Here is a 27,319-nt window from a genome sequence, read left to right as displayed (position 1 = left end):
GGACACATTTAGGGAGAAGTTGCAGTCATCTCAAGGCAACAAGGTGCTGTTTTAAAACAGATGACAGAACTTTGCCAAAGATAAAATAAATGTTTACTTCAGTTTTGTCCTCTTCTGGTGATTGACAGGGGACTGGAAACAGAGACAAGCTTCAAATCTACTTAACTGTTTAATTAGATTCCTCTTTCTTAGGGAACCCAGTTATTCATTGTGTCTGCTCTAGAGGACACATTACTAAATTTAACTGTATCTCAAAAATTGTACATGGTAGAAATCTGATTTCTGCTTTTAAATGACCCTGTGTGTTTAGGGGATGAGGTCATGTTACCATCTGATTGGGTGTGAAGATCTGACAGCTTCTTAGACATATGAGGAATACATTCAAAAACCGTTTTTTTTTTTTTTTTTTTGCTGGGTTTCAGGAGGATAGTCTGAAATAGTGTAATATTATGAACAAAAATGTAATTTTGAGAGATACGTTTTAAATGCTGCTACAGATGTATGCAACGCATGGAAAGCATGAAAGAAACAAAACACTATTTTATTATGACTATGTCTGAGAATGCAAATTATGAACCAAAACATATAAATGTGACAATGTGTGTACTGTGTATTTGTCGACTAATTTCAGGACCTTTAAGCCAAAAGACAACTCAACATGCACAAAGCTAAGTGCTTCTAAATAGATAAATAAATAATCAATTTAATATATTTTTAAATATATTTTCATTAAAACAGCTATAACTGCATTGATCTGATGGCACAATATTGGTTACATTAAATTTAGATTATTTGTAATCTGAGAATGCAGGATGGAAGGAATTTCTATGGAATTTTGAAGTGAGGAATAAAATCTGTACAGTAGATACCTGCATTGCTTCTTTCATATAAAAAAAAAAAAACCATTGCATGCATGAGGTGAAACTGTACAATAATATCAACAACAGCAAGAGTGAAAAACCTCAGGTCAGATGATTTTAGTGAACACAGATAAACAAAGTGTGAGTATACTGTATAAATGGTTACTTATGTTGCTGGCATTTCACAGTGTTTATATAAAAGTGTATTAATTTTAGGTTTACACATGTATTGCATTAACACTATTTTCAGCATTGAAACTGTTGTCATATTCCATCTATTGCCAATAACTGCTTGTCCTGAGGCAAGCCAGAGCCTTATCTGGTAACACAGGCCACAAGGGGGAAGGAACACACCCAGGACAGATGCTAGTCTGTCACAAGGAACCCCAAGTAGGGCTTGAACCCCAGACTTGCCACGCAGGAGGCACCAGCTGAACCCACTGCCCCACCACACCCCCTTTCTTGTTGGCTTCTTTTCCTCAAATTTAAATGTGAATAAATTTGTTTCGTGAAGGGACTTAGTTCCACTACTACAGAAGTTAACAAAAAACATCTTTTTATTAAATAATTACAATTCAAATAAAAATCTCAGGCATTCACCAAGTTAAATATAACTTCTTTCATGAACAACAATGCTGCTTTATACTGAATGAATACACTGAAGGTTCAGTATTGGGGGGGGGGGCGGTGCAGCAGCACAGTGGCTTGAACCAGGTCCTCCTTTCCGGTGAGTCTGGGGTTCAAGCCCTCCTTGGGCTGCCTTGTGATGGACTGGCATCCTGTCCTGGTTGTGTCCCCTCCCCCTCCAGTCCCACACCCTGCGTTGCCGGGTTAGGCTCCAGCACCCCCCATGGGACAAGCGGCATCAGATGATGATATGAGTTTCAGCATGGACTAAAGTTGCCAGTATGGAAAAAGAGTATAATAGTGATTAATCACAATTTCTTTCACTTTCTATTTTTAAAACTAACATGAATCTGGTCTTATGACTGTGTACGTGGCTGTACCAAAGTGCTCAGACAGATACATAAAAATAACTAAAAGCTTATTACCAGTCGGATACAGTTTAGCATTTTGCATTTCTTGTCAGTTTCTCTGTTATACACACTCAGTGGGAAGAAATCAATAATACAAATAGGTGGCATAGATCACTTCTGCAGAGAAGTTACACTTTCACTGATGTACTGTCTCCACATTCACTTCTATTACTCTCTGCATTTCTCAGAAGTTACACTAAGCTGCTGTTATGGATTTGTGTGCACAAATTCAATAACTGTTTGACTAAGAAGGGTCTTTATTAATGCAAATAACACTATATCATTAATAGACTCTAACACTACCCTGGGTAGAGATGAACATTCACTTCAGACCACCTAGTGTAGGACTTGCCAGCACATTGCCTACACTCAATCGCTCCCCCAGAACCTGTCTCTCAGGCCAAGGCACTCATGGATGAAATATGAGGTCAAAAAGGTTCTTCCATCCACCTCCACTTCAGAGACAATGTTGCTTGCATTTGGACTCAAAGATGGTACCCAGTACCCTCATTTAAACGCGTCTGATGAAGCCACCAGTGGACATGCCTGGTCAACAGGGCTCAGAAGACCTAATAAGGGCTAATAGTCGACAGGAAACTTACGTTGTGCCTGCCATCTCTGTACAGTGCTGGGAGAAAGGTTTTGGTTTTCTCCAGATTTGCAGCTTTATGACATTAAATTTGATCAGATTTTCTGTCCATTCTAATGGTATATGAACTGAGAAGTAAAAAATGGCACAATTTTCCTTTTTTATATCCTTAATATAATTAATTCCTTTAATGTGGAAGATAATGAATCATAGGTGTGAAAAAGTAACTGCCGCCTATCTTTAGTCAGCCTAAATAGCAGCATTATTAGAGTCAGGAACGGGGGGTGCGGTGGCGCAGTGGGTTGGACCACAGTCCTGCTCTCTGGTGGGTCTGGGGTTCAAGTCCTGCTTGGGGTGCCTTGTGATGGACTGGCGTCCTGTTCTGGGTGTGTCCCCTCCCTCTCCAGCCTTACGCCCTGAGTTGCCGGGTAGGCTCCGGTTCCCCGTGACCCTGTATGGGACAAGCGGTTCTGAAAATGTGTGTGTGTGTATTAGAGTCAGATGTTTGAATGTAGTCGGACCGGATTTGGGCCGGCTGCCCTGTCCAATATAATTCTCAACTGCTTAAACAAAAAATGGTGAAGAAGAAGTACATCCTGGCATGCTTGGAGGAACATTCAACACTTAAATAGTGTATTAGAACACTGATTCCATATGCATGGTCCTACTTTTAATACGAAACACTTTCTACATTTATTTGACACTTTTCTCAAAATGACTTACAATGTTAAGTAACCTACAGTTATTTATCCCTTTATAGAGCTGGGTAATTTTCCTGGAGTAAATTAAGGTAAGTACCTTGCTCAAGCAAACTGCCACTGGAGGTGGGATTTGAGCCTGTGCCTTCTGAGTCCGAAGGAAGCAGGTCTAACCTCTACACTACCACTTTTCAACAGTTTTTAGTAATGAATCTTGTTTGCAGAGTCATAAGGGCATTTCAGTAAGGGTCAAAATGAGCACATTCACACATGTTACCAACTACGAGGCCCTGAGGCTCAAGTAATACTGCACTGTTTAAGATGAGCTTTTGGTTTACACTACTGATGTAATACTGAATTAGGAAGACAGCAGCCAAACAACCATAGCTTGACTTTGCTCTGCAGCAGAGATGTCTAGGAGAACAGTGGACCTCACTGCAGAACATCACTTACATGCAAGCTGATGGAAAACCAAGTTGACTCAGGCCTTCAGGACTTAATTTGATCAGAGATGTGGACAAATCACAACATACTTCAAAATAGACAAACTGTAGATGGCGCTACTGCTTTTTCAAAGGGCCTGCTTCAAAGTTTCTGTCCAATGATTTTGGGGGAAAAAATTGGGATATTTACAAATTATTCTGCAAGGGGTGATTATGTTATGGATTAATTCAAACATTTTTAACACACAGCCTCATTGCATCACTTGAGCTTTTAGTAATGTGGTACACTGTTAGATGGTGGTATTGCAATAGAAAGAAATTCAAAATCAAATACAACATATAAAACTAAAGAAGTGTATAATACTACACTATAAGTATTAATAGTTCATCAAAACATGCAGGCTGGTAGAATGAGGAAGGAAAAACCGCAGGCTGCGGCCCGTTGCTGTTTCTGTTCTTTGACAGCTGTCAGGGTTTCTACATGTTGCTGGACAGAACTGCGTGTTTTCCACTGTGCACCAGTAGCCTCTTTCCACACAGCCTGCAATTTGTATCAAGGCCAGTAATTGGCAAAACTGTGTGTACTCCCAAATGGAGAGTTTTCAACTCCACCCTTGCTCAGGTGGACCTCAAGTTCCTTATAAACGGAATCAACAGTAAATTTTCAGGATTTGCAGAAATGGCGTGGATTATTCCTAACACAACACAGAGTTGTCACATGCATATGGTATAAGCTCCTCTATGTGTACACTAATTTGCATTGTTTTGCCTTTTCATTAGGCTCTATGGTAACTGCTTAAAATTTTACTAGAATGTGTGGTTCACTTTAGTTACATCGATTTAAAACCCATCTCTGTGATGGCTGAGACACTGCAGGTTTGGAATCACAAACTTCATAAGGCTGTGGAAAGGAAGAAAGGTCTGAAACAATGAGAAGTGACATAAAAAGAAATTGCACAATGATGTATAACTGGTACAGTATTTGCCAGAGCTCAGTGAAACAAAACAATACCAGATAATAATTAGTGAGAACGTTAACGGGTACCCCCTCCCGGTCCCCACCGCCAGTCATCGTCACTTGTAGTCAACATGGTCTGATTTGTGTGGCTCAGCCTTCTCTGGCTCATGGGCTCTGTTAGCCTGCATTTAGGTGAGTGTCTCCAGGAAGCAAAGGATGGTGGGGAAGCAGGGGGTGAAAGAAGAGGCGGACCGACAAGAGAAGGGCAACGGGGCTACCCTGAGCAGGAACTCTGAAACCCCTCCTCACAGGGTGACTCACTTTAGGGGGTGCCCAGCCAAGAGAAGGAAGAGAGGGAGGGCGAGGGAGAAAAGGAGAGAGTGAGATATACGTAATGTTTGACGTAGAATGAAAGAGGAGTACAGGGAGAGAGGGAGAGGTGCGTTCATTCTAAACTTCAGTCTCCGCCAGCTCTTCAAGCTCCTCCAGTACCTTGAGTTCACCTCACCTCAAGCGCTAGCAGTTCATCGTGTGTCTCAGTTTGTGTCACCTCCAGCTGTCCAGTTCATCTTCTGTCTGGCTTGTTGAGTTCATCTTATCTCTCGGTCTTCCCAGTTCATCATCTAAGACCTCCTAATTAATCTTGCTTTCTGCCTGTCTGTTTCTTCAAGTTCATCTCATCTCTAGGCCTTCCATTTCTCACAACCAGAGCTCCTCAGGTTCTTGTGACCACAGCAGCCTAGTTCAGCTCGACTAAGATCTTTCATTTCATGTCACTTGCAAAGCCTCTGAGTCTTTGAGTTCATGTCACTTCATCAGTTCATCTGAAGACCTCAAGCTCTTCAGCTTTGCCATCTTCTTCATTTCGAGGACTTTGTGAAGATGAGAAACCTGCTCCTGGTGTGTTCACTGCTACAGTTCTGTAGCACCTCCCTCGGTAATGGAATATCAGCGCTCACCCCATCCAAGCTGCTTTGCCCATCGGTGTGCCAGTGCGAGATGGACAGTGCCTTGCTACTCGTGGACTGCTCTGAGCGCCGACTGACTGCCGTTCCCCCTTGCCTCAGCTCTCATACCTCCATCCTGTGAGTATCCAAAGACTACTGACCACAGAGAAATGTATGATTTCGAGAGATGTTGTTTTTAATTACATGTCCTGCCCCCATATCTCTACTGACATTATTTTACAGTAACTCATTTCAGTAACAAAGTACAATCTAATAAAAATCTGTTAGTTCTGTGTGGTACTGTGACTCTCCACTCCTGAAAATGTGGATCTCAGTGTTTGCCAGATGGGCCATTGTATTATCTTGTATTGACATGTTGCATACAATAGATAGAAAGCAGAGAGTGTTTCTTGAAGGACAGAAGTCGGGAAACCAAATGTGTATAAAATTAGGTGATAAGAGCACTTTCAAATTACTTTGACCTTTATTATATTAAGGTGATTTAACAAACAACCATATTTCTTCTAATTCAAAATTTCCTTTCTCATCTTCATTCTCATTTTATTTAAACACAAGTGCATAAAAAAGAATGGATTTACATTAGCACAGTATCTGCCAGCAACACAGAATTCAGTCATTTAAAAAAGAGTAATAAAAACAGTACTTACAAAAAGGGTGAAGACTGGGGACGACTAGTGGTGTACTCAGTCAACTGATACTCAGGAGCTTCTGAAACTGATTAAAAAAATCACAGTAATAATTCAACTTTATTTACTGCGCTTTTGAGTTCAGAGTTGAAAATGATGTGAGTGGAAAAGACACATTCAAATGAAAAGAGCTAGATATAAATGTGCTCCAGCCTGGTTTTCAGGTCAGTAACTGTTGACACTCATTTTCACGCATAGAAAAAGACAGTGAACATAGTCATTCAGTCACAGTGCCTTTACCATTTCCCCAGACCACAGCCCGGTGTAAAGAGCCACCAGAAGCAAACACACACACTGTATGCACACAAGCATGCAAGCACACACAATCACTCTCACAAGGCCGTATGCAAAAATACACACATCTAAGGTTGGAGCCAAAGGGGGAAAGTGTTGACAGTTTTAGATAGTTTCAGTGAAGGTGACTTAGTTCCCTTTAGCAAACAGCTCATCAAGGGAATCAACGAATCCAATGATGTTGTGAAAGCACCATCTGCTGCATCTTAGAGTAGGGAGGCGGTGCTTTGGTCCATAATATGAGAAAGGGGTTCCAAACCCCCTTTCCTTGCCTATGTGAGTGCTGGAGATGGCCGGTGGGCAAAGAAATACACACAGCAGTAATCAGGACTTCAACACCTCTGACAAAACTTGGAACAAACATGTTGACAATGTGCTTGTTAGGATCCTTCCCACTGACCAGTATAAGCCACTAAAGCCATTGGAAGGAGCTCTTAGGACAGAACAGTAATTCAAGGTGTCAATAAGAAAAGGTAACAGCAACTAGCCTTGACATGAAGTGGTCACAGGGGAGAATCATGGATTCAGACTCTGGAAGGAGAACATCTGTCCTGCATGAATGACAAATGTTTCAGATACAAGTCACAGACCTGCTGGGTTTTGCGCAGACATTACATCAAGTGTGTTGTTTTGGCTGACACTGTTGTTCACAGCAGTTCACTGATCAATGGGGAATATAATGTAGTAGGTGAAAACAAACCTGAAGAGGGAAAGTCAAGTTCAAGACTGAGGATTTTAAGGCACATAAACGGTTTTGCCTGTTCATTAGTACAGAGGATTTTCAGCAGACAAAACTTGAAAGAGGAACATTCTGAAAGTATATTGTTGTCCACACACCTCCCGAAAGTTTATAAGACCCTTGGGAATAGACAGTTTCAATTTTACCTACACAACAGACTGATGAAGCACCTAATACTCAAATCTAAAACCTTTGCCAACACAACCTACCTTTTCCCTAACATTTAATCCTTGGATGTGACGTTTTCCCAAAATTATGTTAATAATTAGATGAAAAATTTGAATGCCATTTTCAGAGTTACAGCATCATGTTCTTTGCTAGGCCTTAAAACATTAATTGTTTACAGGCCTCGCAGCATTTGAAATGGATCTGATGGATCCAAACTACATGACTTGTACTGTACTATTTTGGTTTGTCTCTGTGTCTACTACGTGACTTTATATCTTATTCTATAGGGTTGATATGACCAGCAGCGTCTGCTAATAATACACTTATCCATTTATTTACTATTAACGATGAACTCTTACATAATGCAACCAAACTAGTTTTCTGTTGCTATCAGCTGAGGAAAAAACTAAGGAACTAAAGAAATGAAACCAGTACCAGGCCCCATTGTCCTTTTGGCAGCAGAGAGTCCAACTGTGTTCTGCTGTGGTCCATCAGCAAGGGACAGAGGGTTGGAGGAGGTTTTTTTTCTAAATCTGAATATTGTTGGACACAGAATGAACAAAATTTGTGTTGCATTTTATGGGCGTTGTTGTGTCTTGTGGCAGGAACACCTCTGATTTTCCCAGCACTCTGCTGTTTGCTGGTTCAGCGCTGTTAGGCTACACTTTAGCCCCTTCATGGATATGATTAAGCAGAGCTTTATTGATCCTGGCAGAGGAGTGGCTTCGAAGGCTGTCAGAAAACAGAGCCAGTTTCCGAAAACAAAGTGTGATCCCTGCAGGAGCAGCTTTAGAGAATCTCTGCCAAATGTAGCCCTTGGGCCTGCACTGTGGAGACCAAGAATGGCACCGAGAGACTCACACTGCAGGCTGACTGACCAAATGGGGTGGAAAGACATGCTTCACAGCTGTTGTCTTTGCTCAAAACACATGACCACGTCCTTGGCTAGTCCACACAGTCATCTCGTACGAGTGTCCAAAAATCAAAAGGATTTTAGCAAATACACAATACATAGAGACACACTCGGATAAATGCACTTGGCAGAAGAGCAGTGTGTGAGCAGTACTGATACATGCCAGATGTCACTGGGGGACTGGCACAGGGTTCTGAATCACAGAGCCATTTGAAATACTTGACTGTACCTACAGATACATTAGTCTGTCCTTTGGGCCAGATCTTTACTGAAGGTCCTCTGTAAAACATAAACGCAACGATCCGAAATTCTTCACACCTAGGCAGAACTTTGGACATGACAAAGTGGCTGTGACAGCTGTCTCCAGAGATTGATCATATTTACTATTCTTACCTTAAGCAAGCTTGGACCAAACATCCAATAGATGTAGAAGCAAGTAAAAATAAAAATATAAAAGAAAGAAATCCACATTATAGGCATTCAGCGGCACCTTAAAAATGGCATTGCATTAGGTGTGCTTGCCCTTCCGCAGCTGACAGGGTACATCCCTCTGCTTTTCCCCAAGTGGACCACAGTCTTCATGGTGTTCGATGTCTTTACGGGGACTGCGGAAGGCAGGCTCAACTACAATGAACTGAGGGGAAGCCCAAAGGCCCAGCTGGTCAAAGTGATGCTACATAGTGCTTAACTGAAGGTGCTTCTAGACAAACCTTAGAATTATGATGGCCTTTCATTTTTCACGCTGAAGCATTAAGACAGGTACGTTTACACAGCTGTGTGACCTGCGTGAACTGATACACCTCTAGTTGCACTGACAGACAATCATTTGAATCTGATAGTGGTTTAGCACTAATAAAAATAAAATGGAATTAGTGCAGTGTATTACATATTAACTGTACTAACTACTGAAATGTCACATATCTTAGGCAAAGGTGGATTTTTCTAAACTTTTCAGGCCGAAAGGCTTGTGCTCATATTCAATTTTCTACTGCGATAAACTCATCAGTAGAAGTGAATAGGTTTCTATAGTAGAATACAACAGAAATGCAGCAGAAACACACAAAAAATAAATACATCAAGCCTCAAAAAAGTCATTTGAAAACAAATTCTGCAATGATTGTTTCACCATGTGTCTTCAACATAATCAATATAATGACAAAAATTAGTACCATTAAAAAGTCTGAATTATTGGGGAATAAATCAAGTTCAAGAGCTGCTAAAATATTTCTTTTATTCTTCATTTCTCATAGAGCAGGAGCCAATAAGCTTTCCGTTTCATTTCAGGCCAACCAAGATATCTATACCAGTGACAGTACATTTCTGAACCAGGTTTTCTCCCTATTGGCGCACTTTACATAAGTCATATTCATAAGTACGTGGTGAGAAGTTAGTGTTAAAATGATGTTTGGCAAAGCATTCATTCCCTTTGAGGACAGGTAGCTGAAACACTCCAAAGTTTCAGCAGAACTTATGAAAAAAACACCTCTGAAGGAAAATTGATGTCAGAATAAGGTTTTTCAAGGTTTGCATCAGTGATTTGGATTTGCACTGCAACATTGCAGCTGACATTGGATTTGATTTTTAGTAGCACTAAAATCAGCCCAAGAGAAGATGTTGATCAAAGTTACCTGTCTGTCATTACAGATATCAGCTAATATGAGGCAGCTGGTAGTATAGTGGTTAGAGGTACTGCTTTTGGACCTAAAGACTGCAGGTTTCAATCCCACTCCAGCTGTAGTTCCATTGAACAATATACTTACACTGAATTGCTCCAGTAAAACTGTAAGAATAGGTAAATAACTGTAAGCAGCTTAACACTGTAAGTTGCTTTAGAGAAAAGTGTCAGATAAATGTCAATGACTTCTGGTTCGGTGCTATAAGTAATGGGGCATATGTGACCAGTGATGATATCTGTCTCTTCCTTGCATTTTATTCAATTCAATTCAGTTTATTATTCACTGTTACTGTTATTTATTTATTATTCTCACAGAGTGATACAGAGCGTTGAACACAGAATCAAGAGACAACGGATTTTCATTTTTTTGATTTCATCTTCTTTGTGAAACCCTAACAGTATGTGAATGTAACTGTGCTGAGTGAGGAAGTAAAGTGTTCAAAAGGGACCTAGTTCAAAAGGGACCCATTTCACTTAAACGTAAGACTTATTGTAACTAATGCAGATATTACACCACTAACAAATAAGAGCCCCATACCGTCAGTAAGCATTTATTATCCAGTTAATACCCTGCTCTCCACGTGGTTTGTTTTGGCACCTCATTTTGGACACCTCCTTCAAATAACTATTAGCCTAATGACCCTTTAATTGCCAAAAAAAGCATTACACTGAAGGAAAAAATCAAAATAAAGCAGCTACCAAAGGAACCTAATCTAGTTTGACATGTTGATTCAGTTATGTATTCATAACTTACAGGGATTGATGTGAAGTTCGGAAAGGTTGACTGTAATGTATGTGTGAATGATTTAGGAGCAGGAACTGAATAGGAACTGAACTTTGTGCCTTTGTCAAACGCCAAAGCACATACCCCTATACCCCTGCCCCCCCCTACCTGTTCCTCAGCGATTACCAAGAATTTATTAGGTAATGTTAAGTCTGATGCCTGTCTAGCTGTCTTTTCTACTGCATTCGGAGTGACATCAGACCTGCCCCAGGTCAAGAGTTTCCTCTGTCTCCTCGAGAATCTGAGCATCTGCTTCCCATTGTATTGGATGAAAGGCTGTGTGAGACTGTATTTATAATGCAGTCACTAATGGACCTTCTTGAGACTTGCCTTCATTGTTACCCATTATGAAAAAACTTGAAAACTCTTAGACACACCTTCCAGTTTCTAAATTGTACTTTGTCTCATTCTTTGTGTCATTTCATGAAGAACACGGCTCTGGGGGAAAGCAAGGACGGGGGGTGGGTGGCTGGATAGATTTTATTGTGTATACAAAAGGTTACATCTGTTTAAGACATTTACCTGAGGGATTTATTCTTCTACTCTACTGTGTATTAGCTCACTTCCTCCCTGGAATGAAGAAGTAACTTTTACTGAACTTCCATGATCCCTGGCCCAAACTTTTAGCTATGTGCTCCATTCTTTATTTGAATAAACAAAAAAATGAGTACAAACCGATTTGCGTTGCTTCCATTTCACTGGTCACGGGTTCATAGTGTGGCAGCAAAGATGGAGAGAGATGAAAAGTTTCAGGTGCTCCCGATGAATTTCTCTGATGAATTTTGCAGTGGAAGAAGAGATCGGGAGAATGGAATGCATTGAAAACAGATATGAAATCATACTTTTAGGGCTAAGTTGTTGCACTGCTGGATGCGCAGACAGCAGACCCAAAGCTGACTGTGTGTGCAGAGAGTTATGCATTTACATCATATTTACTCATTTAGCTGAGACTTTGCTCCAAAGCAACTTACAATATTAAGGTTGTATTTGCAAGCTTACAGCTATTCATCCATTTGGCCAGGTGCGCAATTTTTAACAGTGCAATTTTAGGGTAAGTATCTTGCTGAAGGGGGTGCAGTGGCGCAGTGGTGCAGTGGGTTGGACCACAGTCTTGCTCTCCAGTGGGTCTGGGGTTTGAATCCCGCTTGGGGTGGTGGACTGGTGTCCTGTCCTGGGTGTGTCCCCTTCCTGCTCCGGTCTTATGCCCTGTGTTGCTGGGTAGGCTCTGGTTCCCTGTGACCCTGTATGGGACAAGTGGTTCTGAAAGTGTGTGTGTGTGTGTGTGTGTGTGTGTGTGTGTGTATCTTGCTGAAGGGTACTACAGCATGAGATGGGAATTGAACCAGTCACCTTTGAAGCCAATTTTTTTTTTTTGGGGATAGCGTGGTGGCACAGTGAGTAGTGTTGCTGTCTCACAGTGCCTGGGTGGTGTGACAGAGTGTGGGCTTGATTCCTGCTCAGTCTGTGTGGAGTTTGCATGCGGGTGCTCTGGTTTCCTCCCACAATCCAAAGACATGCTGTTCAGGTTCCACCATGGTGTGTGAATTACAGAGAGAGTGTGTTCCACTGATGTATGGATGAGTGACCCATTGTAAGTAGCGTATCTAGCAGTGTAAGTCACCTTGGTGAATAAGGTGTCTGAGCTGATAACACTACATAGAGTTTGCTGAAAGTTGCTTTGGAGAAAAGATTCTGCTAAGTGAATACATGTAAAATTCACACTTTTAGATAAGTAGAATAGTTGTTTTTAAATCCATGACTGACATGCCCGCAGGACAATTTGGAGTTTTCCCTAATTTTGACATTGTAAAACATTCAGAATACATGTCAGAGGGAGCAGCTATAACTACAGACTGCCCTGGAAAGCCATCTTAAGACTCCCGTGTTCGGTATCCATGGCATGTTTTAAGTCTTCCTCTGACCTCCTCTGTGCTGTTTTTTTTCTTCAAAAGTCAACCTGACAAAGTTTACAAAATAGTCAAAATTATAGTAATTTCAGTTTTTGGGATACACCCACACAAACCAATACCAGACTGCTCATTTCACAGTGAAACTATGTCAGACCAATGAGATTTTTTTAGATGAGGACTCAAATTAAAGAAGCATAACTAAAAAATTGGTAAATAAAAAACTATTTTGTTGACCTCCATTTTCCACGGTTCAGAATGAAATTCCTTCTTTGGTCAAACATCATTTGCTCTGACTGCAAGGAAACCTTATGGGTTTCTCAGGTTTTGAGGCTTTTACTCCTAGGCTGTGCATAAAGAACTGGAATTGGAGTAGCAAAAATATCATTGCTCTGCTGGAAATAACAATTTGTCTCTTTAATTGAAATATTAAAAGATACAACTCCATAAAGTCAGCAGACACTTTTTTATTTATGTTTTCCATGTTTTTTCTAAGCTATTATTTTTGATGATCCCATAAATAAAAGTTAAGTAAACTCAATATCATGCAATTGCATATATTCTGAGAATCCTTCAAATAAGGATTTAGTTCTATAAAAATGCTTTATCCTGGAATTAAAGGATCTTTTCTAACCCACTGAGTACCAGTGGATGCTGGAGATGTTTTTGACCCCAACAGTACTCTCAGGCTTTTAAGCATTAATAGAAAACACAAGGTCCCCCAAAATGTGCTTTACAATTGAACACAAGATCCTTCACTGAAGACAATGTTGAGCCTTCTTAAAAAGGTCAATAAATTACTTCCCTAAACATTCAAGCCCTTTAATCTTATTTATTTATTTTTTTTGACAAACTAGGGTCATGGGGTTTGTGTTGTCACACTCAGTTATTGTGTTCTTGTAGACAAATTGCTGTTCAAGGGTTAAAAGCAAGTTTAATGTTATATGGAGGCCATATCAAAGAAAAAAACATTAATATATTGAATTAACACTTTACAGAACAGAGTGATTCCATGCATACGTAATGGTTGCACTTACACACAGATGTGCATGACCACACATCTAGCACAATATTCCTGCCTAGTTCCAGATATCAGCCTGCATCTATAATATTTTCTTTCCACCTATATGCTGTGGGGGAGGTCTTTCAGCCTTACCTACCAAAGAAGTGGAAATATCAATTGGTGACAAAAGCATATCTGTGGGACCAATAAATCAGTGTGTAGGTACTCATATCACATCATTTTCGGCTTAGGTAACTGACCACTTCTTTGACTGCTAGTCCGCTTGATCTTCTGTTTAAGGGACCTGGTTACTGAGACCATGTCCTATGAGTAAAGAAAGAAAGTAGAAAGAGTTCATGGCTTTTTGCAACACCACAGCCACCAAAAACAACTACATTCAGAGTGACTCAGACATTGTGGTGACAGTTAAGAAGTCGTTGAGCTCCAAAAATACTGTTTTTGTTCTTCCATTTGAAACAGATGCAGCTGACAAGTCATGATAATGTGATGAATGGCACAAGCCTCTAAGGAACACAAACACCACCATAAAGATGTTACACAATGTTCAAACAAGTCTTTTCTGAATCATAGCAGCTAACATTATGTAGATGAACACAAGTGATTATCTGTAACAACAGATTTAAGTAATAATTTAATTATGATTTTTGCACGATTTTGTTTAAATCAGTTCAATTCATTTGTGGAAGATCCATCCATAGGTTCATATCGGAAAACATTAATTTCACATAAAATGTAGCATAGACATATATTAGACATATTATTATATATTATATGCTTTCGCTGCATCATGATAGCTGGTAGCATCTTGGGTAGAGCTGTTGACTTTGGACCAAAGGTTTGGCTGTTATCTCAGGCTGCATTACCTCTTAGCAAGGCACTTACTCTGAATTCCTCCACTAAAATTATCCAGCTGTACAAATGTAAGCATCTTAATGTTGAAAATTGCTTTGGAAAAAAAGCATCAGCTAAATGTTTAGAATAAATAATTCTAGCGGGGGTGACATTTCACACAAAGTGCAGTTCCTGTGTTGCTTAGTCTGAGAAAATACACGCACACACACATCATCTGAACTGCTTGTCCCATATGGGGTCACGGGGAGCAGGAGCCTAACCCGGCAACTCAGGGCATAAGGCTGGAGGGGGAGGAAACACACCCAGGACAAGACACCAGTCTGTCGCAAGGCACCCCAAGCAGGACTCGAACCCCAGACCCACCAGAGAGCAGGACCCGGTCCAACCCACTGCGCCCCCTCTGAGAAAATATACACACACACACACACACACACACACACACACACACACACACACACACACACACACACACACACACACACACACATATTTTCAGAACTGCTTGTCCCATACAGGGTCACGGGGAACCAGAGCCTACCCGGTAACACAGGACGTACGGCCAAAGGGGGAGGGGGACACACCCAGGACAGGATGCCAGTCCGCCACAAGGCACCCCAAGCGGGACTCAAACCCCAGACCCACCGGAGAGCAGGACTGTGGTCCAACCCACTGCACCACTGCACCACCACACCCCCTCTGAGAAAATAATTTATCAAAAAAAAAATACTTGTCACATACCATCCTTAAAGTCATAAGATCAGTTACAAGCTCATCTCTTGAACCCTCAAACCACCTGCTGTCCATCACTTGAGCAACACTGAGCTGCTGCAGCACATCAGAGCTTCACTCTACGCAGTCTGTTACATTATGGCTTTCACAAATGTTTGACTCCATTTTACGTGCAACATCTAAACCAATAAAGGAGGTATAACACAATCTCTGCTTTGATCACATTTCCTACAGGGATCTCAGCACAAACAACATCAGTGAACTCCAGCCAAAAGCATTCAAGAGCCTGCACCGCTTGGAGGAACTGTGAGTACAGCGAGCAGCACTGCACTCTTCCACAGTGTCTGTTAACGTGCTTTTTCACTCAAAATTATTGCCTTTCACTTCCTTCTTCTTCTCCGAATGTTGAGGGGGTCCATGAAAATAATCCTGGAATGTTCTCAAGAGACCATGGTTTCACCGGCCGATGCTGTGGTGATATGAAATGCATTCTGGGGCAATTCCAGAGGATGTGAGTGCAGTAACTGTTTGCCCTCACTAACATAGGTACCAGCTGGATGAGCTTTCACTTGCGCTGGGTCACCAGTTTTGCCAAAAAACTGTGAAAACATATTCCAAAAGGTCCTTTAAAAGAGAGAAAATAACGCCTGCGAATAGGAACATATGAAGGCAATTGCTGGAGGTTTCTTCCTATCCAGTCTGATAAATCTGTTGGATCCACCAAATACTGCCCAGTGCATGAAAAAAGCTCCAGTCCAAGAAAAACAATTCAGTCAGTTAAACCACCTCATCTGCTTCCCTCATCGTGAAAATCTAAAGGCAGAAAAGCAATTTGGATGTTTTCACTGTCCAGTTGATAGGGCTTCTACTCTCATACACTACAAGGGTCTTGGCTCCAGTTGTGTTTAATGTCTCTTCTGGGCCATTATGGATGTACATTTTTATCAAAATCAGCTGTACACAAAAGTCTGGACAAAGGATTATTTTTAACTACTTTAACAGCACATTCCATGCTGTAACATTTTAGAATTTAGGGAAATGTTCCTTTGTAAGACCTCCAAAAATGATATTCCAGAGTGATTATTTTTGATGTGTCAGACCATCTTAAAAAACTGAAATGAGAAAATTGGAATTTGACCCAAAAATTAAGTACTTTGATCTGTGGTTGTTCATTACTCCTCTAATGGGATATTTATAAGCATAAAAGGAAAAATTTCACTGCAGAACGATGTTCTCTCTTTACTCACTGTTTTGCATTTTTGATTACATGGTCTGTATAATAGGTTCCACTCAAAAAAAAAGAGATTATGCATTAATATACAGTAATGCTATTTGAGTATTTTACTGTTATATGAGTACTTCAAACATAAGATGTAAACCAACCACACACTTTCTATAGTGTTAACCCACCCCGTGTTTTGCTGAGTAAAACCAAGTTGGCAGCATGCTACAAAATGACAGAGAGCAAAGGTAAAAAGCTAAAGAATGCCCTGCTGGTGGGGGCGCAGTGGCACAGTGGGTTGGACCGGGTCCTGCTCTCCAATGGGTCTGGAGTTCGAGTCCCGCTTGGGGTGCCTTGCGACGGACTGGCGTCCTGTCCTGGGTGTGTTCCCTCCCCCTCTGGCCTTACGCCCCTGTGTTCCCGGGTAGGCTCCGGTTCCCCGTGACCCCGTATGGGACAAGCGGTTCTGAAAATGTGTGTGTGTGTGTGTGGTCTGTATAATAGGTTCCACTCAAAAAAAAAGAGATTATGCATTAATATACAGTAATGCTATTTGAGTATTTTACTGTTATATGAGTACTTCAAACATAAGATGTAAACCAACCACACACTTTCTATAGTGTTAACCCACCCCGTGTTTTGCTGAGTAAAACCAAGTTGGCAGCATGCTACAAAATGACAGAGAGCAAAGGTAAAAAGCTAAAGAATGCCCTGCTGGTGGGGGCGCAGTGGCACAGTGGGTTGGACCGGGTCCTGCTCTCCAGTGGGTCTGGAGTTCGAGTCCCGCTTGGGGTGCCTTGCGACGGACTGGCGTCCTGTCCTGGGTGTGTCCCCTCCCCCTCCGGCCTTACGCCCTGTGTTGCCGGGTGAACTCCGGTTCCCCGTGACCCCATATGGGACAAGCGGTTCAGAAAATGTGTGTGTGTGTGTGTGCGCCCTGCTGGTTGGCACATCTCAGACTCCCTAAGAGGCATCTCTGTGAGCCCTGTAGTCCGCATGGATCACATTAGCACTACCTGAGCTCCAGCTGCTGTTGGTACTGCTTGCTGCTGGGGGTAATTTGTTGCATGTCTTGTTCGATAAGACAGCCTTTCTATTATTATTATATCGCATTTATAATAATATATTTAAAACAATGATTCTTACATTTTATTATTATTAAATGCAGGCCTACAAATACAGAGGACAAATGTAAGCTTCAGAAGAAATTCCTCCTTTAGTCTGCTGATCATTGCTGTTTCTCAGAAATTCCCAAATTTGATGCATAGCTCCAATCAAGGATTAGTGGGTTCTGTCCTCTGTGACGTCTTTGATAGGGTTAGTGATCTATCACAGTCTCAGAGCCATTCCTGGAAAGGAACCAGACAATTAAAAAGTCTGCTGTGCACATAACAAATAGTACTCTGCTTTTCCGACAAACCACACAAATGAATAATATAGAAAGAAATTATTAGCCTGGCCCTTCCTCAAGGAGTTTTTTCCTCATGTGATGATGTGGTAGCCACAGTAATATGACTTTATTTATCCTTTTTCTTATCTGTAAGACTCAATCTGTAATAAGACAACATTATGCACAATGTGATTGCTATCAGTTAGCCTCTGACTGAGCTGTGTGGTGATGATGATGATGAGGAGGAGGAAGAATAATAATAAGAAGATGATGATGACGACGATGATGTTGATGATGATGATGATGATGATACAAATACAGATGCGTGTCCTGCTCATACAAGACGCATTCTTGATCTGATAGTAATTCACTTCCACTAGATCAAAATGTGATGATATTGAAGATGAGGTCGTTTTGTGCAAAATCTAGAAATTTTTGATGAAACTACCATGGTAACTTTTCTATGTTAAATGTAATTGTAATACATTCCTTAAGTTAACAGAACTGGGCCACAGCAACTAGAGAAAAAAACAGTATACGGTGTACATATTCACACACACACTGGGTGAAACTGCTTGTCCTGAGTGGGGCTGCGGTGAGCTGGAGCTTAGCCTGACAGGGCAGGGCACAGGGCCGGAGGGGGAGGGGACACACCCAAGATGGGACACCAGTCCGCTGCAAGGCACCCCAAGCAGGACTCGAACCCCAGACCTGCTAGAGAGCAAGTATACACGGATTTATAATATTGTAGCACACTGGGTTCAGATGGTACGAAGAAGGACACACACACACACACACACACACTTTCTGACCTGCTTGTCCCACACGAGGTCGCAGGGAACCAGAGCCTAACCCGGCAACACAGGGCGTAAGGCTGGAGGGGAAGGGGACACACCCAGGATGAGATGCCAGTCCATCGCAAGGCACCCCAAGCGGGACTCAAACCACAGACCCACTGGAGACCAGGACCCGGTTCAACCCACCACCACGCCCCGTGGACAGCATTCATTACAAACATTTATTAGAACACCAGCACACAGGGAAATAATGCTATTGGTAGAAGGACACCTTTTTCTCAAGGACCTGCACCTCAAGCCAGCCTTCCCAGCCTACTTGACACCCCTCATACTTTCTCCCCTTCCCACTGGCAAACACAGTCAACCCCTTATATTCTCCAAAAGTTTCCACAACAGTTAAACGCAATTACATTTTACTCATAATTAAACTATTTACAATAAACACATTTTCCCACACAAACTCATGGTAATGTGGGTGATTACAATATAACTGGAGGGCAAAAGGTTACAGAATTTAGCAGGAGTGGTAATATGCCGTTTTCATAATTTCCAAAATGGTAACGGATTGTCCAAAATTCATTCAAATTATCATGGAGCTCAAAACATAACTTTTCCAGAGATTAAAGGTCAATTTGTCGAGGAACCTTATAGTTTGTTCTTTTTTAATTTCCTCTTTCATTTTCTTTCACTAAATTTTCTAGTGAAGAAATATGATGCACAGTAGATATGTTTGAAGCACAGAGACCTGCAAAGCCAAAGAAATGCCTCCATGGGGTTTGTATTAGTGGCTGTAAAAGGAATACCTTGATCTTTGGCATTTTTCCCTGACTTCTGCACCTCTGCCAGAGCTCCAGAAGCAGCCTGCAGTAAAAAGTAAGCCAACACTGCACTGTTCATAACTTAAACCATGATCAAATAAGGCTATGGATTATAATTGCCTTGTGCTGGGGCTCTCGGGTTGCTTAGAGTCAACGGTTTAACATTTTGGCACTTTGCAGTTGATACAATATAGCATCTGTCTGGTTTCTAGGGTTGCAGCTGGATTCAAAGTCACTTCTACAATATTACAGTGTTAGTTTCAAGTTGCAAAAGAGGTGTTGTTACCACTGAATGCAGCCAATTTCCTAAACTGCTTTAATAAATTTTCAGATAGGAGGTGTCAAACAGTTTAACATGGAGTTGCTCTCCATACAATAAGAGCCATAGAACTTTAGTGTAGTCCTGAACCATCAAAGTACAGTCTTCCCCAACCTAATTCTAATGGTGACTTCTCATCTCATTACCACTAGTTTCAATGTAAAAAAAAATTTCCTTCTGCCCCAAACACAGACACTCAGTTTTGTTAAAGCAAAAAAAAAAGAACCCTGGCCAGAGCAACACTGGTGTTGGTGCTCACTTGCGGTGCCCTGCTCCCTTCTTTGATATGTTTTACTAATTTAAAGCAATGAAGAGTCAAAGTGAACCAAAGTGGTTGAACACCTGCACTGAACTCCAGCACACTTCATAGAACTCCAGACAATGGTCAAATAAATACATACATACAGAACATACACAAACACACCAATTGAAGCCACTCATCCTGAGCAGGGTCACAGCAAGCCAGGGCCCAGCCAGATGGCACAGGGTGTGAGGATGGAGGGGGAGGGTTCATACCCAGGACAGGATGTCAGTCTGTCACAAGGCACCCTAAGAGGGGCTTGAACCCTAGACCCACCAGAGAGGAGGCACAGGCCAAGCCCACTGTGCCATCACACCCCACTGTGGTCAAACACCACACAGAAATTAAGTTTCAGCTGACAATTTAGCTAAATCCTCTCAACTATTGAGCTAGCTCATATCATGGCTTAGAAATTCTTTAACTGCATATTTTGAAATGATCTTTGGTATTAGACCGACTGCCTGCCATTATAACTCAATTTGAATAGAGTCAAACTCAGTAAAGTGCTGTTTGCGTCAGGAAGAACACAGTTTTCAATGTATCCATGTATACTCAACACTGAGCTTTATCAAATACAAGAATTTGCCTAGTCACACTAGCACTGGTGATGAATGTGTGGAACACAGAGTAAGAAACAGAGAACAACTATAATCTCCAGAAAGGTGAGCGCTGAAGAAACCTTGTAAAATGTACAACGTCGTGACCCTATCTCTCTGGTGCTGCACCTTTGCTCACTACAGGCGACTGTCGGGCAACCAGCTGAGACACATCCCTGGACTGGCCTTTGATGGCCTCTACAATCTAAGAGTCCTGTGAGTGTCCAAGTTCAGTCTCTCTGACTCCCACACACACACACAAACTGAAATAACTGAATCCAGTGACAATGATGCATGCAATCCTTCATGGAGATTTGACTTTCATTCCTTCTTTGCAGCATGTTGCAAAACAACCAGTTAGAGCGTCTTCCCAGTGCAGCTGTGTGGGACCTGCCCAACCTGCTCTCCCTGTAAGTCACATTTCGACCTGCTAGAGCCTTATCCTGCATGGAAAACTCTACATGCGGATAGATCTACTCAACAGAAGAACAAAGTTAAGGAGTACAACTAGAAAACTGTGAGAACTGAAGTGGCGATACACCTCAACTACCAGATGCACCATGTGTGCATATGTGAAATTCACATGAAAACTCATTGCTAAATTATAGAGATGCATGTGTCATGACAAGAGAAAAGTGTTCTCATTGTTATATATAATAAATAACATATTTTGCTCCACAATCCCATGCTAATTAATTGTACTCCTCATTGCTTTGATCAGGCAGGGAGAAAACACTTGGCCTGATGTCACACAGAAGTCCAACTACCGACAAGTCCAGTAGAACTTCAGAAGCTTTTATTAGATTTCTGTTGCATGGCAACATGGGATTTGTAATTCATGACGCACAGGTGACCATAAAACAGGCAATATGTGACAGGTCTCCAAGATGGAATCTGCCTGAACTTTGAATTCCATTTCCTTTAGAGACCTATATTCTGCCAAGACCTAGAAAGTTTCAAGGGGTTGTTGCTGTTCTGCATAAAACACAACTCACTTTTCTGCACGTAGAATGCAAAGACTGCTAAGTTATTGCTTTAAAGAAGTGTTGAAGCTCTACTAAGAACCAGAAGGTAGTTTGATTTAGGTTCCCTTTAGGATTGCAACTCTGTGCCGTCCCAGCAGTACACGGTTCTAAATCAGATGGCGTAAATTGCTCATTTTTAAACAGCCCTGTTGACTGGGTGTACGGACAATAATTTCTACTCTCACTACATCACCTTTATGCGTTAAGACATCTGCCAAGTCAAAGTCAGGGCTAAGACAGGCACATAAAATTTATGAAGAGACAGTAGAACTCAAGGGTTTGGAAATGTTTCCAGAAGAACCCATTCCTAACAAGTCTCTGCTCTGCACATGGAAAGTGATACCTTCCCATTCTCAAATGTTTTGCCACTTAACAACACCAAGTACTGTCTCATTTTCGCAGAAGTACCACATTCCCCTGGAGCCCAATCAATTAGACTGACTCCTCAGTGTAAAATAACTTTCCCCTCCGTGTACACACTAAATTACTATCCAAATTACATCAAATAATAATGATGTCTGATTTCAAGGAGGATGTTCATGCTGAAATGATAGTGTAAAGCTGATGTGTGTAACCTTGAATTACTCTCGGGAACAAAACAGCCAAATGTGTAAGATGTCAGAGACTCCTTCCAGAGTCATTATAAGGCACAGGGTACAGACATAAGGTATGGGTCTTACCCAGGTACTGTAGCTCTGCTGCTATCTCCTGACAGGCGCTTGGATGCCAACCTGATCCCCATGGTCCCTGACAGGGCCTTCTTAGGCCTACGATCTCTGCGGCACTTGTGGCTCGATGACAACGCGTTGACGGAGGTTCCTGTGCACTCGCTGGCCCATCTACCCTCACTGCAGGCCCTGACATTGGCCATGAACGGCATCACCCACATTCCTAGCGCCGCCTTTCACAACCTCTCCAGCCTGGTGGTACTGTGAGTGTTTTCCAGCCTCCCATCAAACTCCAGGAAAACCACGGGAAAGGCCTTGATGGGTCCCAGTGATCTAGTATATTTACACTGCCATGTTTGGGGTTTCCTGGTGGAATTTAAGCAGTTTCTCTGAAGTAGTAGCAACATTTAGTAGCACTAAATTACATTCATATATTTGGAAATTTGGACAAGATACACTACGACTGGGGGGCGCAGTGGAGCAGCAGGTTTGGCTGGGGCATGCTCTCTGGTGGGGCTGGGGTTCAAATCCCACTTGGGGTGCCTTGTGACAGACTGGTGTCCTATCCTGGGTGTGTCCCCTCCCTCCAGCCTTATGCCCTGTGTTGCCAGGTTGGGCTCCGGCTCACTGCGATCCCGCTTGGGATAAGCAGTTTCAGACAATGTGTGTCTGTGTATGTAGTATGATCAAATCTGGCAAACATGTATTCTTAATTCTGTCTAACTTTATAAATCTTTCTACATTTAGCCACCTACAGAACAACAAAATCCAAAGTCTGGAATTGTCCTGCTTCAAAGGTCTACGCAGTTTAGAGATCTTGTAAGTACAAACATCTGACGATGTAAGCAGTCTGAACAGGTTGGTATAATAAAAATCTTTTTGGAAATGTAGAAGACATGGGGGGGCGTGGTGGCGCAGTGGCACAGGGGTTGGCCCTGGTCCTGCTCTCCGGTGGGTCTGGGGCTCGAGTCCCGCTTGGAGTACTTTGTGACGGACTGGTGTCCCGTCCTGGGTGTGTCGCCCCCCCCCCCCCGGCCTTACGCCCTGTGTTACCGGGTAGGCTCCGGTTCCCCGCGACCCCATATGGGACAAGCGGTTCTGAAAATGTGTGTGTGTGTGTGTGTGTGTGTGTGTGTGGAAGACATGTAAATTTACACTCTAAGTAACAGGTTAGGTCCAATTAGGTCAAAGTCACTTCTTAGGAAGCACTCAGATGGTTTCCAGGGTCTGGGGGAGAACAGAAGTGATTTAGCATTGCCTTCCTGGGTGCCAGGAAACCCACATAAACACTGTGCACACCAAGCAGGGATCGAACCCCTGATTCAAACTAAAGCCCCCAGGTGCAGTGAGGTAAAAGCAGTACTCACTGTAACTGGCAAATAATGAGAAGTGCTAAATCAGCTACCATCCTCATATGTTATTCATTTAGTTGTATGTTCTCCCATCCAACATGGCATATGTATTATATTTAATATTCACATCTGCCAATCTCATAATGTGCTGCATAGCAGTGTGACAAAATTAACCCAGCAAGCATATCTGTGTGTGTTAAGATCAGAAAGAAAAAGGATGCTCATGTATGGGACTACCATGAAAACGCAATCATTTCCTGTATATTAAAAATAAGTACTCGTCCTGGGTGTGTCCCCTCTCCCTCCGGCCTTACGCCCTGTGTTACCAGGTAGGCTCCGGTTCCTCGCGACCCCGTATGGGACAAGCAGTTCTGAAAATGTGTGTGTGTGTGTGTGTGTGTGTGTGTAAAAATAAGTACGATACTGCTCTGATTAGGCACCTCTAATTAATGTAAGCGGTATGTGACTGCACCGCAGTCCTTCATTGGTTTGGATCTTCTCACCCTTCGCTGACTGTTAAAATGCGTTCTCCGGATGCGATGCATGAATGCTTGTGTGAACATGTGTGCTTATGTGGGAAGATAATTGTCATAAAACACCCTGAAACCAGAAACGTGACATGAAATCAATTTAGCCAACAGGAAGCTAAGGAGCTGGGGTGCGGTGCGGTGGGGTGGGCTGGGGGGTCGCAATCTTAAGAGCCTTGGAAGTTCTGTGAAAAATTAAAGCTTTACATGTGCATTTTTGAGACCCCTGGAGCACAAAAATTGTTTTTGCTAGTTTTGGAGTTATGCATGGCTTCACACACTGCTTAAGTGTGATTAAGTACACAGGACACATGTTCTCATGTGTGTAGCTGCAGTCCAGCACAGCACAAAGTATGTGAACCCCTAAGCTCCAGTTCTGCAAAGCCACGCTATTAAATCATTTTATAATTAAAGGAAAATGTTGGTAAAGGAAGTCATATTTTTATCAGTCTGAAAAATTTCTTCAAAGGTTATTCTAATTTCTGGAAATCGGCTTGAGGGGTCGAGACATTCTGACTCTCATTTCTTCACCAAAGTGAGGGTTCCAGCTTTCTTCCCTGGAGGTTTACACCTTCCTTGGCGGTTCAGGTCACAGTTTCAGCTCTGTAACCAGCTACGTAACCAGCTACACTGAGCCGCATGTTGAGAGCAGGAGTGAAGACAAATACACTGATATTCAAGTTCACATTACAATATTTTCATGGGTTTTTTTAAATCTGTTTACCGAATTGATTTTTTTAAAATTTATTAGGTGTTAATTCAATTTCCTTTTTTTTAAAGGTGCTGTGGAGGAAAGCACTCATTCATATCAAAACACCCTCCTCATAATTGCCTCTTTTAACATGGCAGTGTAATCAGTTACAGTTCTCCATGAAAGAAAGGTTAAGGCTAGACCATAATGAGTGAAACAATGGAAGCTTTAGAAAAAAACACGGTAATTTCTCCATAATCGCAATATATTTGCACCTGTAAATGAGCTTTTCTAACCACAACAAATGCAGTTGTTTGGATGGATATTAATTCCTTCCCTTTGCACTTTGCTAATTAGGCTATTAAATGCACTTTTGCACAATAAGGGATCTATGAATCACAAGTTAAGGAAGACCAAGTGTACTATATTACAACTAAGGTAAAGCAATAAAACTGCGTAGGAATCAAGTCTTAACAAAACATTTCCAAACAATTTCATAGGGAGTTCAAGAATCAGTATTTTCCAGTGAGAAAGAGCAGGGATTTTTCCAGCAATTATACAGGATTACACACACTAATATTTCATATATTTGTATACTGGGGACTGTGGTCGATATGGTGATGCAGCAGGTAGTGGTTGTTCCATAAACAGGCGCTCATCTCTGCCTCCTTTGGACTTGAAAGATTGTAGTTTTGAATCTCACTCATCTGTAGCACTCTTAAATAAGGTACTGACTTATGTTGTTCCAGTAAAATTACCCAGATGTATAAATGGGTAAATAAATGTGACTCGGTTAGCTAAAAGTAACCACTGCTGACTTTTAAATCTGTCTCTGTCTGTGTCAAATTTGCATGTTCTCATTCTCATATATTTCAGTTTAGGTGATGTATCTTAGTTGCTCCTGTGAGTCATTGTCATTGTGTGTGAGGGCCTGTAACAGAATGGCCTCCCATCTAAGGTGTACCCACGTTAAGCCTTATGCCTGCTCACAATTGGATAAGAAGTTACTCTAAATGGGAGGACATGGTGAATAGTCAGAGACCCCAAACTCCCAGATGGAGACTAGTGAAAGTGGCCTCTCTCCATTTCATTCAGAGATATGAACCACAACGCCCTACACGAGATCCCTGTGGCGGTCAAGACACTGGCCAAACTTCGGGAACTGTGAGTATGGACTCTCAGTGCCAAGTCAGAAAAAGATGGTGGGGGAGGTCTGGGATATGTCATTTTTCCACACACTTTTTTCAGTTTGAAAGCTCTGAACTTTACCTTCCACAGAGGACTTCACAATAACAAGATCAGGGCCATCCCAGAAGAGGCCTTTGCAGGGAACATGTTCTTACACACCATGTAAGTCCTCTTCTCTCCAGAGAATCAGGCTCTTCTCAACAGCCCCAGGCGCTTACAACTTTGTGTCATTACATGACAACCGTAACAACAAACTAAGTCAAACTCGGGTCAGTTCTGACTCAACGCCAGTATCAGCTAATGCCAAGGACTTCATCATTAGTTGCTTGGATCACATTTAAGATCAAATACCATTTTGTAGCACCACAGTCATATAACACAAAGGTATAACTTATGGCAACACGGTGGCACAGCAAGTCATCGGTGGTGCGAAAGGATGTGGGTTTGTTCCCCGCTCAGTCTGTGTCGAGTCTGCATGTTCTCCCCATGTTTGCGTGGGTTTCCTCTAGGTGCTCTGGTTTCCTCCAACAGTCCAAAGACATGCTGTTCAGGTTCACCTATAGTGTGTGAGTGACAGAGAGAGTGTGTTTCACTGATGTATGGATGAGTGACCCATTGTAAGTAGGGTATCTAGCAGTGTAAGTCACCTTGGTGAATAAGGTGTGTGGGCTGATAACACTACATAGTTTGTTAGATGTTGCTCTGGAGAAAAGCATTTGTTAAACTGATAAATGTAATAACTTTCGTGTTTAACACATACATTTCATATTTTTGGTTTTCATGGTTCGTTGATTTGAGTTTGTTAATTTTTCCTTCCCAGCAATATCTATGGCAATCCCATCGACTATGTGGGGCCCTCCACCTTCCAGTACCTACCAAAGCTTCATACACTGTGAGTATCCTAGTACTGAATGATGGGTTGTGATTTAAATATGCCTTGTTTTATGTAGCCTGGTCAAAAAGCAAGAATAAAATTTTTTCAAAGAATTGGAAGTGCAAATTTTCAGACAGTCTCCATCTTTAACACATCTGTGTATGTCTGGTTTTCAAACACTCATATCTAGTTACATTTAAATTTAATCACTTAACTCATGCTTTTCT

At 41.8% G+C, this 27,319-nt stretch overlaps 1 protein-coding gene across 1 annotated transcript in view; it reads left to right on the top strand.

The window, feature by feature from the left end:
* Positions 1-4,801: 4,801 nt before the first annotated feature.
* LOC108918247 (leucine-rich repeat-containing G-protein coupled receptor 6-like) overlaps positions 4,802-27,319 on the top strand; it is a 35,455-nt gene continuing 12,937 nt past the window's right edge. The window contains exons 1-10 of the mRNA XM_029247947.1: positions 4,802-4,897; positions 5,504-5,670; positions 15,559-15,630; positions 20,912-20,983; positions 21,106-21,177; positions 22,508-22,723; positions 23,208-23,279; positions 26,126-26,194; positions 26,309-26,380; positions 27,039-27,110. Of these exons, the coding sequence (XP_029103780.1) occupies positions 4,802-4,897; positions 5,504-5,670; positions 15,559-15,630; positions 20,912-20,983; positions 21,106-21,177; positions 22,508-22,723; positions 23,208-23,279; positions 26,126-26,194; positions 26,309-26,380; positions 27,039-27,110 (980 nt within the window). The remainder of the gene's footprint in view (positions 4,898-5,503; positions 5,671-15,558; positions 15,631-20,911; positions 20,984-21,105; positions 21,178-22,507; positions 22,724-23,207; positions 23,280-26,125; positions 26,195-26,308; positions 26,381-27,038; positions 27,111-27,319) is intronic.

This window comes from Scleropages formosus, chromosome 22 (genome assembly GCF_900964775.1).
Source record: "Scleropages formosus chromosome 22, fSclFor1.1, whole genome shotgun sequence".
NCBI lineage: Eukaryota > Metazoa > Chordata > Actinopteri > Osteoglossiformes > Osteoglossidae > Scleropages > Scleropages formosus.
The sequence above is the reverse complement of the archived record's forward strand: the minus strand, read 5'-3'. Positions and strand labels throughout refer to the sequence as shown.